The sequence below is a fragment of the Erythrolamprus reginae genome, chromosome 1 (genome assembly GCF_031021105.1).
Source record: "Erythrolamprus reginae isolate rEryReg1 chromosome 1, rEryReg1.hap1, whole genome shotgun sequence".
NCBI lineage: Eukaryota > Metazoa > Chordata > Lepidosauria > Squamata > Dipsadidae > Erythrolamprus > Erythrolamprus reginae.
Genome location: NC_091950.1, coordinates 350,745,017 through 350,760,485, shown reverse-complemented (window position 1 = coordinate 350,760,485; position 15,469 = coordinate 350,745,017). Strand labels below are relative to the sequence as shown.

General features: G+C 41.9%; 1 protein-coding gene across 4 annotated transcripts in view; it reads left to right on the top strand.

Moving 5' to 3' along the window:
* Positions 1 to 15,469, top strand: part of BTBD9 (BTB domain containing 9) — a 170,414-nt gene that overhangs the window by 137,281 nt on the left and 17,664 nt on the right. For 2 of the 4 annotated variants that reach the window (XM_070734259.1, XM_070734260.1), the window contains exon 10: positions 8,621 to 8,699. The exons of 1 other annotated variant lie outside the window; for it this stretch is intronic. In XM_070734259.1, coding sequence (XP_070590360.1) covers positions 8,621 to 8,699 — 79 coding nt within the window. Of the gene's footprint in view, positions 1 to 2,173; positions 2,306 to 8,620; positions 8,700 to 15,469 lie in introns of all 4 variants that reach the window. One more of the 4 variants, XR_011557492.1, reaches the window with a different exon arrangement.

The following is a 15,469-nucleotide window of genomic DNA, read 5'->3' as shown; positions in this document are numbered from 1 at the left end:
CTGAAAGTACAATTAAGGCTTATAGCTGGTATAATCTTTCACTAATTCCTTTATTTCCTTTATGTGGTTTTCCTCCTCAATGATTAACATGTATATCAGATATTTCATGTTAACGCAAATAAGGACTTTATATCAGAATTTGAAGGTACTTTAAGCATCAGGTTCAATATAAAATATTATGACTGCGTGGAGAAATATGCAGCAGATTGATATCCAAGTGCTCTTTGAAGAATACTTTCTTAGAAGTAACTCAGCCACATTTCCTGTTAGTTAGGTGGCTTTGTTTTTTAGCAAGTAGATAGAAAAGGAATTATTAGCAAACTTGAATTCTTGCATATTTGCTAAATGTGGATACTTATTTATATTTTTAATTAAGCGACAGTTGTGCAACTTGATATGTCTCTTTAAAGATTAGAAATATCATTTAGGTAGTTTATTTGATCACACAAACACACACACACACACAGCATACAACTTGAGTTAGGACCAGTAGGGCTTGGTGAATACTACTAAAAAAATCCAGCTTGGTTAATACTTTGATAAGATATCACTAGGGAATCCCAGGACAGTTATCTATACTTCAAAATATCCAGAATAAAATAATTTCAAGCCATTTCTGAATTCTGTCAAGAAGATTACATGAATTATCATCTCCCTAGTGTTATTTCCACAGGTGCAAGATCTGATTTTTGGATCATTGAACACCTTGCTCGATCAAATTCAACATCAGAATCATACCTGCGTTTTCATGGAAATATCTGTACATTCATTGGATACAAAAATAAAACCTGAACAACCTGCTTGTCACCTGGACTTGATGTCAGAAGAAGATTGCATGAATGTGCCAGAAAATAACTAGCTTGACTTACTTCACTTTTTAAAATACCCTATATCACTTCAGATAATTACTGAATTTTATATTTTTTTAACTGAACATACTATCAATTTTTACTTTTACTTTTTGAGTTATATGAGGACTTATAGGCAGTAAAGAAAAGTGCATGTACAAAGAACCTAATTAAGTGAGAACCTAATTGGTTCAAGATAGTTGTGTAAATTATGCTAATTTCTTCAAAACACTTTGTGATCTTTTGACAACTTATTTATTTATTCATTTCTACTGTATATATGGAGTCAATGTGCATTATTGCAGTTTGTAATTTCAGAGATGAAATGGTTAAATAATTATCCATTACAATTATTGCAGATAATTTTAAATTATATATTTCATTATCTTAAAGGCTTTCCCCTGTGGTGATGCATATTACCTCATGTATTTCAAAGGCAAGCTATTTATCCCCTTCCCTCATGATTTAAAACTGCTGTATTGGTGAATGGTTGTATGAGTAATTTGGCAACTTAAATATATAGAAGGTTAATTTGACCCAATTACCAATCATAAAAAAGCCTACAATATTTAATTTGGCTGGTCAAATATGTTCATTATGACTACTGGGTATCTATTCTAGAATTATCTGAAGTCTTGAATATGGCAAAGAGTAACAGTTATTCCTTCATTACATGATGCATGATAAACTAGTATAATAACAAAAGTGTTATAAGAACTTTGCTGGTATAAATCTGGCACAACACAAAATGCTTAGGTTTCACCAATAGTTTAGCATTTTAGAGTTTCATATTCCATAATTCAATTTAGGTTCTAATTAAAAATCAAAATGGCACTTTTAAAAAGAAAATTAAGGATTAACAGCAGTAAACCTATTAAGTTCTAAATTCTCCACATTTTGAATTCCATTAATTTATGTCAGCAATGGGGAGATAGATTGTTTAAAGGAAAAAATTAGAGCAATATTTTTTCTGTTTGGGTATTTTGCCAGATCACATTTTGCTCCCACTCATCCTCATCTTTTGCCATCTCCATTCAACACATCTCATGCTCTACCAAACCTGCCCTACTAATTAAAAGACTCTCAAAAGCAGACTTGGTATCTATGCAATATAAAAGACAACATCTTGTTGTGCAAACAAAAGACCAATTGTGGAATATTGAATGAAAGCTATAATTAGGGGGAAATCACTGTGACCAAACTTAATATAGAGGCCTTCTGCTCATCTTTCAACTCCTCTAACTTTTGACAGCATTGTATGAAACAGGTTTAGTTCTCTTTGTGTGAATTTCTTTGATGCCTTTGTGTTACTTTATACTTGACAGAACTATAACAAAGATCGATATTCTAAACAGATAAATTGTAAGGGATGAGTTTGCTTTTCGAACATTTGGAGCCACCTATTCTGCAAATAGCCATAAACCCTTGGCTAATGAGGAGAGAAGAGGGAGACAGAGGTATCTTCTTTACTCATCTTTTCTAGGCAACATGCTAACTCTTGAATATGTTCTTGTAGTCTTTGCAAATTTTAAAAACATTGCTCTGTTAAATACTATTAGTCTGAACATATGTTTCCATCCTGCACCCATCTCTTTATCTTCCAAGGTTTATCAAGTGGTATTTTTTTCAGCAGTATTTACTTAAAGAATTTTTATCTAAAGATTGAATATAAGAACTTATGCATGAAAAACGTTATTCCACATTGGGTGATGAGAAGTCATTGCTGCATCATTAAGAACCAAGAAGTTGCAGTAGACTGATACAGGATTTATAGTAGAATGCTCTTCCTGCTTTCCTGTTTATGATTTAGTTCATTAACATTATATAAGAAAATTGAGAGAGAATAGCTGGCTCATAGTCATACAGTGAGTCCTATTTTTCTATGAGGATTTGAGCTGCCTTCTTTCTAATCCAGGACCAATACTTTAATCCCTTTAGTAACTGATCAGTTGAGTATTTAAATGCCAAAAACATTTAAAGTTTTCAAGAACAAAAAAAACTTTTATAGGGAACTTTTATCCTTGATAATTGTATCCTTTTCTGCCTCCAAAATAAAACAACAGAAAGCATGAAGATTACGTTTTGAATTGACTGGATACACAGAGCCACGGAATTTCTTAGTGACAGCTGTTGCTGTTTGAAAGATGAAAGTACTTGGCCCAAGAGTCTGTTTATGTGTTTGAGCAGAGAAAGCAATATTCATTTCAAGGAGCTCTGAGACAGACAGATTCTGAGAAAGAGAACGCAAGGGATAATTATCTAAATTATGTTCAGGCTATTATTGAAGACGAATATAGTTAAAATGTAATTAAATATGACGGGCTCACAGGATGCAAGCATGACTTTGGAATGCTAATCAACAATTATAGCTCTCCTTGGGGGACTCAAGCAGAACAAGAGAGTTGGGAGGGATGGCTGAGGTGAAATATATGGAGTATTAAATAAGATACCCTGGGGCTGCAGCAAGGCTAATTTCTTTTAAAAGATGAAGCTGTGGCACTGAGGGACTTGTGCTGGTTGTGCATCATGCAGTCTTGCCTTTCAGGTTGAGGACCCTCATATCAGCATAGGCTCTTGGTTGCTGATCTTGTTGGCAAAGTGTAAGCCTCAAATGAAAGTATTGATTTCCCTAATTATAAACTTTTGATTTTTATAAGTACGTTTTGGAGGTTTACAAATTGCAGCAGATTTTTGATCTTTTGGATAACTTCTTCATTTCTATTTTCTCTCTATCACTTGTGGTAGAAAAAAAAATAGTCTTATCATCCATTGCCGTTTTACTAAACCTACTACATTAGTTGTTTACGTGTTAATGGCTATTCCTGGAAAAAAGTAGCACAGAGAATTATTGACACAAAGGGTATTGAGTTTTATAGTGCATAAAAACTGCATAAAGGTCTCTCTCCATTTGTAAATAAACTCAGTTCAATCTTACAGTTCAGTTTGTAAATGAAAAGGTTTCATGGACACAGTGAGCATGCATTTAATACATCTTCTCATTCTGTGTTTCTAGCACGTAGATATTAATATTTTATATACCCTAAATTCACTTTTGTTTTTTTGTTTTTACATAGACACTGGAAAGACTCTAATTCACAACACCAGGAATTAGAAATCTCTCATTTATTTTTAGTAGTTCAGTTGTTCCCATGAATATTTTTATATACCACTCTGAAAGATAGAATTGTATCTTTTCAGATTTATTTTAAATAGTTTCTTTCATCTGTCCATGGATGAATACATTTTCCTTCTTACTGCATAAACGTTTCTAATTTTGCTAATTTGTATGTCAGTATTTTCCCTAGAAAAGCACACTTAGAATGACATATTGGAAATAAAAAAACATGCTCAAACTTAACTGATTGACTCAAGGATACAGAATTAAAATTATAATCCCTCACTGTTGAATTTTTAATTATCTAGATTATATAAACTTGATAACCTGTAGTTAAGAGCTAATCTTCAGGAGTTGTTTGACTGAAAATTGTCTTTTATCCTGAATTAATTATGCCTTACACATTTTTCTTAGTTAGAATGTATATGGCTCTTAATACCTATCAGAGATAGAAAAGGCTCAGTTAGAATGTGGATAAGCTTCTGTGTCCCTCTGAGTGCTTTTTATTAGAAGTTCATCTTTGCATTTTGGCATTTTAAGAGCCGTAATTCTAGTGGTATCCAATCAGATGGGCATAATGCCAATGTCTGTGTATGCATTGTATATTGCATATTGATTCTGTTCTACCGTATTCTAGTATTAGGTAAAAAATATACTAGAAGTTCCAGTATTTGCTAAGATACTTTATCTTCTCTTTAATCTTTAAACGATATTATAGGCTTGTAAAAGAGCATAACTCTGTTCTTGTCTACAAATGCCAACATAAGTTCCCCCCTTTTGGGGTGGGGGTAGTCAACACAGATTTCAACTGCAGAGAAGTAGTTTTATAGTCGGTGGCATATCAAAAAGCTGGCTTTTTCAATTGGGCTCTAGCTACTGATTTTGTAGTTACCAATCCCAAGAAAAAAACAAACGTAACCTAGTTTGGTAACACATCTGAGAGATCATGAGTTCTAGTCCCGTTTTAGCCAGATGAGTGACCTTGAGTCAGTCATTTTCTCTCACTTCTAGGAAGCAAGCAATGGCAAACCATTTCTGAAAAGCTTTCCAAGAAAACTGCAAGTAGTAGACCAGGCACTCACCAGAAATCAGTACTGACTTAAGGGCCTCAGAAAAAATACGGCATGCTCAGGAAATTGAAATTAATTTAGTCATAAATTAGAGTAGATGTATTGAAATCAGTGTGACATAAATAATTAACATGTTTGCTCTGTGTATGACAGCATCCAATATGCCTAAACCTTTTCTATCCAGCTAGATGATTTTCTAGCAAGTCTGCTAAACTTTTGCTTTAATAAATGCTATATAGATGGCATTAGAAAGATACAACTATTGCTGGACTGTATTCATGTGATTTTGCATAGAAGAAAGCAATTTGTGTGAGTGTGCTTATTAAGATATTAACTTTCTCCCTCATTACATCGATGTCCTGAATTTATAAAAGTGGGATTGTTTTCTGCTTCACTATAGTTCTGAAGCCCGATGGAATTAAAAGAATAAGTATGTGAAAATGTAATAAAAAGTTTACCTAGATCAGATCAACTCTTTCATACAGCTTTTTGCTATACAGTGGTACCTCAAGATACGAACCCCTCGTCTTACGAACAACTCGTGATACGAACCCGGGGTTCAGAAAAAATTTGCCTCTTCGTACGAACTGACCGTGGGCTCCTTCCCGAGCTCCCTTCCTGAGCCTCCCGTTCTCTCTCCCCCCCCTCGCCCCTTTGCCTCCCTGTGTTCCTAGGAGAAGTGCTGGGGATTGAGGCAAGACAGACCTTCTGCTCCTCACCAGCACTTCTCCTAGGAACACAGGGAGGCGAAGGGGCGAGGGGGCGGAGAGAGAACGGGAAGCTCAGCATTCCGTCAGCCGCAGCGCTGGCTGTCAACTTTTCTTTTTAGCACTGGGCAGGAGCTGACTTGCCTCCCCAGTGCTAAAAAGAAAAGCCAGCGCTGCAACTGACGGAATGCTGAGCCTCCCGTTCTCCCCCCCCACCTTGCCCCTTCCGGTTTTGGCGTTCGGGAGACCGCTGGGTTCCCAGCTGTCTCCGAACGCTGAACACCAAAGCCGAACTTCCGCGTTCGGCTTCGGGAGACAGCTGGGAAGCCGCGCGGCCTGGGGTGCTGGGAAGCCCCCCAGGCCGGCTGCGACCTTTTAAAAGAGCCGCGCCGCTTCCCATCTGTCTCCTGAAGCCGAACGGCAAAGCCGAACTTCCGCGTTTGGCTTCAGGAGACAGCTGGGAAGCGGCGCGGCTCTTTTAAAAGGTCGCAGCCGGCCTGGGGGGCTTCCCAGCACCCCCCTGAACCCGGGTTCGGGGTTCGGGGGGGTGCTGGGAAGCCCCCCAGGCCGGCTGCGACCTTTTAAAAGAGCCGCGCCGCTTCCCAGCTGTCTCCTGAAGCCGAAAGGCAAAGCCGAACTTCCGTGTTCGGCTTCAGGAGACAGCTGGGAAGCGGCGCGGCTGTTTTAAAAGGTCGCAGCCGGCCTGGGGGGCTTCCCAGCACCCCCCCGAACCTGGGTTCAGGGGGCTGCTGGGAAAACCCCAGGCCGGCTGTCACCTTTTAAAACAGCCGTGCGGCTTCCCAGCAGTCGCCGAAAGCCGGTTTTTTGCGGGGGGGTTTTTGGTTGCACGGATTAATTGACTTTACATTGTTTCCTATGGGAAACAATGTTTCGTCTTACGAACCTTTCGTCTTACGAACCTCCTCCTTGCACCAATTAAGTTCGTATCATGAGGTATTACTGTACTTTACAATATTCCAGCTCAAATCTTGACCATAAATGTAACAGTATTGCAGTTCTTCCCGTGTTTTCCTTTCCTTTTCCTTTTTAGTAGTACTGTATGCATCTTTTGAATGCAATGCTATCCAAATAACTTCCTTCAAACGTTCATTGAATTGCTTTAGCTGTCTTATTATCATTTCTTTAATTACATTACGTTCTATTATGCACAAAGTTTCTAATTTTATCTTCAAATTGATTTCAGGAGAAAAGATAATCTGATTATGTATTAATCCAATGTAATGACATCTACTGTTTATAAGGAAATATTCAAATCTTCTTTCCCTTTCCTTCATGAGAAAAGACGTACCAAAAATTATACTTGGGTAATGACATGGTCAGAAGCCTTTGCTAGCACCATAAAAGAAAATAACACTGTATTAGACTGCAACCATTTAAAAAATCATTATTTTAGATCCTTGAGGTACTGCAAGTTCCACATTGCTGATTCCTTCAGTATGAGTAATTATATCCTTTTTGTTAATAAAATTCACATATTATGCTAAACAGTAAACACAGTTGGTTTCGATTTAATGTGATGCACAAACCCAGTTGGTGTGGAGAACATACAGAATTGTAATTTAAGAAAAAAGCCACAGTTCTTTTGCAAAATAGAAGAGGAGGAATCTAGAAAGTCCTAGCTTTGAGGGCCCACAAGAATAATATAACCCTACCCTTTTGCCATAATTACCATTTATATTTGAAATTTTAGGTTTTCAAAAGACAGGTGCTTTTTAGTATTATATAACATAGATCCTGCTTATTATTGATATTTGTTTGTTTGTTTGTTTGTTCATTGGATTTGTATGCTGCCCCTCTCCGAGGACTCAGGGCTGCTCACAACATATTAAAAATATATATACACTATATAAATATCTAAGATCCAATTAATATAACTAACTATTCTAAAAACCCTGGAACATTAAAAATCATTCATTCTCATTCGAAAAACAAGCATACATCACAGTCGTCGGGCAGAGGCTAGGGCATAGATGAATTTTCAGGTTCTTACGGAAGGCGAGGAGGGTGGGGGCAGTATGAATCTCTGGGGGGAATTAATTCCGGAGAGCCAGAGCCCCCACAGAGAAGGGACATTGTCTAGTTGACTGGACCTGGAGAAGGCCATCTCCGTGGGAGCTAACCGGTCACTGGGACTCATGCGGCAGGAGGCAGTCCCGCAAGTAATCTGGTCCAATGCCATGTAGTGCTATGTATTTAAATATGATACATATTTATCTCCAGAATAACTGCTCAGTTGAAGAAATCTGATTGCTTCTATTTATAGCAGTTACCAGAAAAGGCACTTTTATGTGGCATAAGAAAATTTGTACTTCCTACTTTTTTCTGAATAGTCATTAGAACCATAGAATTCTCCTTTTTCATTCAGTTATTCCTTTATTTTGCTTAAAAGTGAAACTAGCACCAACAGAATGTGGCAACTGTCAGCATTTCAGTTGCTTCCACTTGTGAAACCTGACATTAGATGAAGACCAATGCCATGTCCTAGAAATGATTTAGTTTTGCTTAAATGTTTCGGTATTTCTTTTACATATTATTTACAATATATTCTCCTGTTCTATTTTCAAAAAATGCAGTACACTAATACACACTTACCTGAATGCAGGTGCATTGCTCTTTTGAATTTAGTGTTTTATACTTCTGACTTAAGATGATCTGCTTTTCTGATTTTATTTATTATATAGCTTCTTTGTCTTCCCCAGAAAAGTAAAGCTAGCATTGAACAGATAAAAATAAGTTTACATATTAATGCAAGTATATGGTGGGTCGCTATAGAGAAAAAATCTCTACATTTTATACAAAAAAATCACCCCAAGCGTGCAGTTGCTTTAATTTTCTGTATCCCTTTTCTTTCTTGTGCAGATCCTGGCAACTTGTAAGTTTTGATAGACAACCAGCATCTTTTATAAGAATTGTTGGCACTCACAACACAGCTAATGAGGTAATGTAATAGATTAAATTCTGTGGCATGCTGAACACTGAGTTATAAAACATGTCACCAATTACCCTTACTCAAGATTATATAAATATTAACTTCTTTCTGTTTAAAGAATCTCGTGAAGAAGAAAAATATTTCTTTTAATGAAAAGATACAGAATGTATTGCGGATTGAAAATGTTTCCTGCAAGTGTAGGGATATAAAGTCATTGAATGTATATACATATACATACCACTACTTAAAGTTGTTGAAAAAAGCTTTAAAAGTCAAGAAGCACTGGATTAGATATGGATTGTCATGGATGAAATATGTCTATGTGCTCTCTGAGAGTTAGCATTGACATGCAATATTGCAAAATGATGCATCACCCGTGTAATTCGAATTTGAATACAGTATTTGCAAATTTAGTATAGAAAATCTCCAGGAAAAATACTCTTAAAGTTACAGTGAATTGATCATGTACCTAGTGAAAAACTAATAGAAAGAAAGTGTTGCCAAGGATTCCATTCATCTTCCCAGAATCAAGTCAGAAAGATGAAAGGATCTGAATATGGGTGATCACAGCAGATCAGAGATTTTGTTGGCATATAAAATGTTTGCAGACAGAGGAGCTGCAGTGACTAAAATTATTTTGGGAGTTCTTCAAAATTTGAATGTTAGATTTCCTTTTTCTTTTTCCTGTTTCCACAAGCATAATTGGAGTTATCCTAGCTGCTCTAGAACATTTGTGGGTGACATTAATGTCCTCTTTGTAGAGGGGTTGAATGGGGGCAGGTTTGGCAGGCATATTGAAGTGGGGGCTGCTTTTGTGGTATGCTAGAGAATATTGTATACCAAGAAGGCAGGATGATTGAAGACACTAAAGAAATAATAAAGTGGAGCAGAAGAAGTAATCAGACTTAAGAAGTTCTGAAAACAAATGTAATGTTTTCAACCCCTGAACGAGAGAAGAAAAGTTGGGCAAGTAAATAGAACAGCAGGAAAGCTGGGATGCCATGAAAAGGAGTTGTGGAGCAGAAGTGCTGAAGAAGTTGGTCCTGGTGCTGACTTTTCATAGAATGGTTTAGAGGGGAACGTAGCTCAGAACAATAATAAACCTGGAACTATTCCCTCCCCCCCATGTCCATTTTTTAATATAACAAAGCAGAATAATTAATGGAGTGATTAAGAACCTAATCTAAAAATGATAAATTAAAAAAACTTAAATGTTAATTTATTTAGACATTAGTAGAAGGAGGGAAGTTAAATGAATAATAATAAAACAGAATTCAAAGTAAGATCTGTAAAAGTACTTCAGGATATTATTAGAAAATGCATTTGCACATAAGTGGAAGGAGATAACATTTTATTCTAAAGACAAAGGCACAAATTGCTCAAAGTAACAATCATGCATTGTCCATGTCTCTTGCCTGTCCCTAGCTAAGCAATAAGAGGAGTTGGTATTGGATTTGGGGTTGAGATTCCTACAGGCTGCCAATGCTTGGTGATTTCAACACCCATGCCAAAACCAGTCATGTAGAATTTTATTAGGATTCTGTGGCCATTTTAATTAATTATTATCCCACATTGATTACTAAAGGTGGTGAACATACATAATACTCCTTCCTCTTCCTGTTTTCCCCACAACAACCAGATAGCTGATCATTGACAGATGGAACAACTCTCTAAGTCTAAAAGAATGCAAATAATCAGCTGTCTGCAAAAAGATTAAATCCTTTCATTCTCCACTGCACTGGGAAGGAGAGTCCAACATGGGTAATTACCAATCCTATTGGTAGAGACTGAGTTAATTTAAATATTTAAATGCGAGGTAATCACCGCCCCTTAGCAGCCCCCAATACCTCAGTTTTAAAAACTCAGTCTAAGTGTAGAGACTGTTTTTAAGTGTATCTTATTTAAGTATTACTAATGTTTAATAAATAACTTGTCTTCCTTTTTTCTCCTTTTCCCTTTCTTTTGCAGAATGAAGAGGAGCCTTTGGAAAGGGGTTTCTGCCCTCCGTGGGCATTACCCCCACCGTTTACCTTCCCGGGGATCCCTTCCCTCAGAGGGCATATCCCCAACGGGAAGCACCTCAGCCAGGGGTCACTGGCCTCAGAGGCCATACCCGGCTGAGAGCCGAAGGTGAGGGGGTCCGCCCCCCTCACTGGGAGGCTCGGGATGACCGTTTTCCCGGAGATTAAATTACCTGGCGCAGGGCCAGCGCCCATCAGCTGTTCGGCGCTGGAACAAAGCCGCGCTGCTGCCGTCGCCGCCGCCGCGGCGCCGTTTTTCGGCTTTTTGGAACCTTATGAGCCGCTGGATCGGCATGAAGGGCTGGATGGCGAATCCTTTGAGGTGGGGAGGCATGAAGATCCCCGACAAGGAGGCATGCGGCTGGCTATGGGGAGCGACCTCCCTTGAGGCAGATTCCCCCGCGCCCGCCATTTTGGGGCTTGCGAGGGCGGCGGCCGCCATTTTGGTGCTTACAATGACAGCGCCCGCCATTTTGGGGCTTGCAATAACGTTGGTAACAGTTTGACGGCCCGGTCTTTCGAGCGGGAAAAGAGTTCCTCTCCGCCCACTTGGTGGGCGCGACCAACAGTGGCTGTGTTCAAGAGTCAGGCCCTGAAGGGGTTAAAGCCACCATTTTGCTGTCAGCTCTCGTTGGAGTAGCATTGCTTCTGTATTGAAATCATTAACTACAGTTGATTGTGAGTAGCTATGGAAGAGAAGACCTCTGACAAGGCATCCTCTCCTAGCACTGGGCCCAAGGATAAGGGGAAGTCAAAGCCCAAGGAAAAATCCAAGGCTCAGGCCTCCTCCTCCTCTCTCAAAGAGGCAGAGAGGCGAATTAAGGCACTGGAGCAGAGGCTGGAGGCAGCCATTCTGACACCTAGAATTGCCTCGCCTCTCCCTGCGCAGTTGGTATTTCAGGCCAGGGATCCCCAAGCTCCATATTCTGGGTTGAGACCAACTGACACCCTGTCAGAAAGGGATTGGTCCCCAGAGAGGCAGGGACCATTTCTGCCTGCAGCTGGTCACACTGCATCAGGCCATAGTCAAGCCAGGCCTCCTTCAGCACCTCATTCTATCAGAAGTGGGCCTTCAGCAACTTTTACTCCCACTGCAGCTGGGCTTCGAGTGCACCCTGACACATGGCAACAGATGTCTCCAGCGTTGCAGGAGCTTGTCACCGATGCATATTCCCAGGGGATGGCTGCAAAGGTGCAGAATCCACGTCATCCTTGTCCAACAAGAAATCCTTGGTCAGTACCGCCCCTCTCGGGTATGGGGTCCTGGGTTGAAGAGCCTTCCCAGTTGGAGGAGACTGAGAAAGAGTATGATTTCTCAGATGACGAGACCACTCCTGACCACCCGGTGGTGGCTGGTCTCTTTAAGGCTTCTTATTTCAAGCTTCTACTCCATAAGGCAAAGCAAACAGCGGATTTGCCAGGTCCTACTAAAGTTACAGATTCTACTGAGGACCCTAAACCGTCTACAGTTCTCTTCAAAGAGCCTCAGCCCGAGACTGACCATGTGCCATCTTCGGATATCTTCAAACAAAGTATCAAGCGCCCTTGGCAGACTCCAGCAGCGGCTCCTGGACCTTCGGTCATGGAGAGGAAATTCTATACTCTGGATGAGGATATGGAAAAGTTGTTGGAGTTTCCGCCCATTGACCAGCCAGTAATGACTCTTATTTCAAAGGCTTTGGTTCCATCTGAAACTGGCGATAGCTTAAAGCCAGAGGACAGAAAGGCGGAGATTTTATTGCGCAAGTCGCATCAAATGGCCAGTTGGGGGTTTAGGGCAGCCACGGCTGCTTCCTTTTTCACTCGGGCCTCCATAATCTGGCTGCAAGAGGTGCAGGCCCGTTTAGGCCCAGAGGATGGCCGTTTACGTCAGGACATCAGCAAGTTATTAGCTGCGGCGGAATTCTCTGCAGATGCTACCCTCAATGCAGCAAAGTTTTCGGCGCGAGGAATGGCAACTTCTCTGGCTTCCAGGCGACTCCTTTGGCTAAGGAACTGGCCAGCGGACCTTAAGTCCAAATGGAACCTGGCTTCCTCTCCATACCAAGGAGAGAAACTGTTTGGGGAAGCCTTGGATCCGGTCCTCATTGAGGACAAGGACAAACGGAAGTCCCTTCCCAGAGCATACAGGCGACAGGAGCGTCGAGCTATCCCCTATAATCGTCGCCAGCCATTTCGTTGGGACTCTTCCTCATCGGGGGGTCAGACTAGGCCTTTCCAACAAGGCCAGTATGGTCAATCAGGATTTCAAAGTGACCGGGCGGCCTTTCAGGACCGTCCGAGGGGATATCAGCAAGCGAGACGGCCCTTCATGGGAAACCAAAGGGGCTTCAAACGCAACTCCAAGTGACTTGCATCTGTTAGCGCCCATAGGAGGCAGGCTACAACTTTTCAGTGTCTCCTGGAGAAGTATCTCCACCAACAAATGGGCGCTAGCCACAATTTCTCAAGGGTTGCGTCTGGAGTTTCTTCAGCCCCCACCGCACCGATTTGTCCAATGTCCATCAACACGAGATCCGTTGAAAAGACATCATTTGCAGCAGGAGATAGACCATCTTTTGGAGATCAAGGCGATAGAGAGGGTGCCCGAGCATGCCAAAGGCACGGGGTTCTATTCCATCGTTTTCCTCGTGCCAAAGGCGTCCGGAGGGTTCAGGATGATCTTAAATCTAAAGTCTCTGAATGCCTTCATCCGGTATCGGAGATTTCGAATGCACTCTCTCCAATCGATTCTCTCCTCTATTCGTCATCACGACTTTCTAACGTCGATAGACCTGAAGGATGCTTACCTGCACATTCCCGTTTGGCCGGCCCATCGTCGTTTTCTCAGGTTCTGCCTGCACGGTACACACTACCAGTACAGGGCGATGCCGTTCGGCCTGTCCTCGGCACCTCGGTCATTTACAAAGCTGATGGACATTTTGACGGCGCATATCAGGGCCCAGTCTGTACGGGTGATGGCATACTTGGACGACATCATCGTTATGTCCAAGTCACTGCCCCAAGCGCAACAGGATTTGACTCTTACACGAACCGTCCTGGAGCGACATGGCTATACCATCAACGAGGAAAAGAGCCATCTTGTTCCTTCTACAAGCATCCAACATCTGGGGTCTATTATAAATACTGCTCAGGACACGGTATCCTTGACTCCGGAAAGAATCCTCAACATACGGCGACTGGTCAGCAATCTGTGTCGTCAACATCAGGTATCGCTGGCCATGTTGTCCAGGGTACTTGGGACTCTCGTATCATCCATAGGGATCGTACCATGGGCTCGACACCACATCAGGAGCCTCCAATGGTTCCTACTGCCGTACCAAAAGGACAAGGTGAGCCATTCTCACCGGCAGGTGAGGCTTCCCACATACGTCAAACATTCACTGAAATGGTGGTTGTCCCCAGCATTATTCCGGGGTTCCCCTCTCCACAGCCACGAGTGTTTGGTTCTGACCACAGATGCGAGTCTGTCGGGTTGGGGGGCTCACATGGGTCCTCATATGGCCCAGGGCCTATGGTCTCAGGACGACCTGACCCCTATCAACATCAATTTCCTGGAGCTCAGGGCCGTGTTTCTGGCACTTCGAGCCTTTGTTTGCTGGGTTCAAGGCAGAGATATACTGGTCCTAACAGACAATGTAGCGACCAGGGCCCACCTCAATCATCAGGGGGGCACGAAGTCACAGCGCCTCATGCTCGAGACTACGGCTCTCTTCGATTGGGCCGAGCTTCATCTGTCTTCATTGCGGGCGGAGCACATTGCGGGGACCAGCAATGTGCAAGCGGACTGGTTGAGCAGGGCGACCCTGGATCCATCGGAATGGCGACTCGCCCCGGCTCTTTTCAACGACATAACCCGCCGCTTCGGAGTTCCATCGGTGGATCTTTTTGCAACTCCGGACAACGCCCAATTGCCCAGATTCTATTCCAGGTTCACAACGCCAGGAGCGGAAGGGGTCAACGCTCTTCTGTCTCCATGGCCCAAGGGTCTACTTTACGCATTTCCACCAACATGCCTTATTCAAAGAACATTGGACAAGATGGTGCAGGAGAGAGCGGAGTTGATATTTATGGCTCCCCATTGGCCGAGACGCCCTTGGTTTGCAGATCTGACAGCCTTTTCTGTGTCTCCCCCATGGAGGATTCCAGATTGCGAGATATCGTTGAGCCAGGGGTCAGTATGTCATCCGAACCCTCAATGGTTCCAGCTGACCGCCTGGCACTTGAGAGGCTGAGATTGAGAAACCAATGTATCCCGGACAATGTTGTATCTACTATGCAAGCTGCTCGTCGTCCGTCTACGGTGCAAATCTATCAGGCTACCTGGGCGGCATTTTGTAAGTTTTGTTTAACACAGCGTGCTAATCCGCAACAAGCCTCAGTTATTCTGGTGTTACAGTTCCTGCAAGCAGGAGTGGATAGAGGTCTGGCACCAAATACCTTGAGAAGACAAATAGCAGCTCTCGCGACCATTGTGCACGTGCCTCAATCTCGTTCACTAGCACAACACCCTTGGGTACGAGACTTTATTAAAGGAGCAGTCAACTCTCACTCACCTCAGATACATAGGTTCCCAACTTGGGATTTGTCTCTCGTGCTGAAAGCTCTTACTGCACCTCCCTTTGAGCCGTTAAGATCTATTCCACTTCGACTGCTAACATTTAAAACGGCATTTCTTGTGGCAATCACATCGGCGCGCCGAGTGTCCGAATTGTCAGCCCTGTCTACTCGTGCGGATTTGTGCGTGTTCCACTCAGA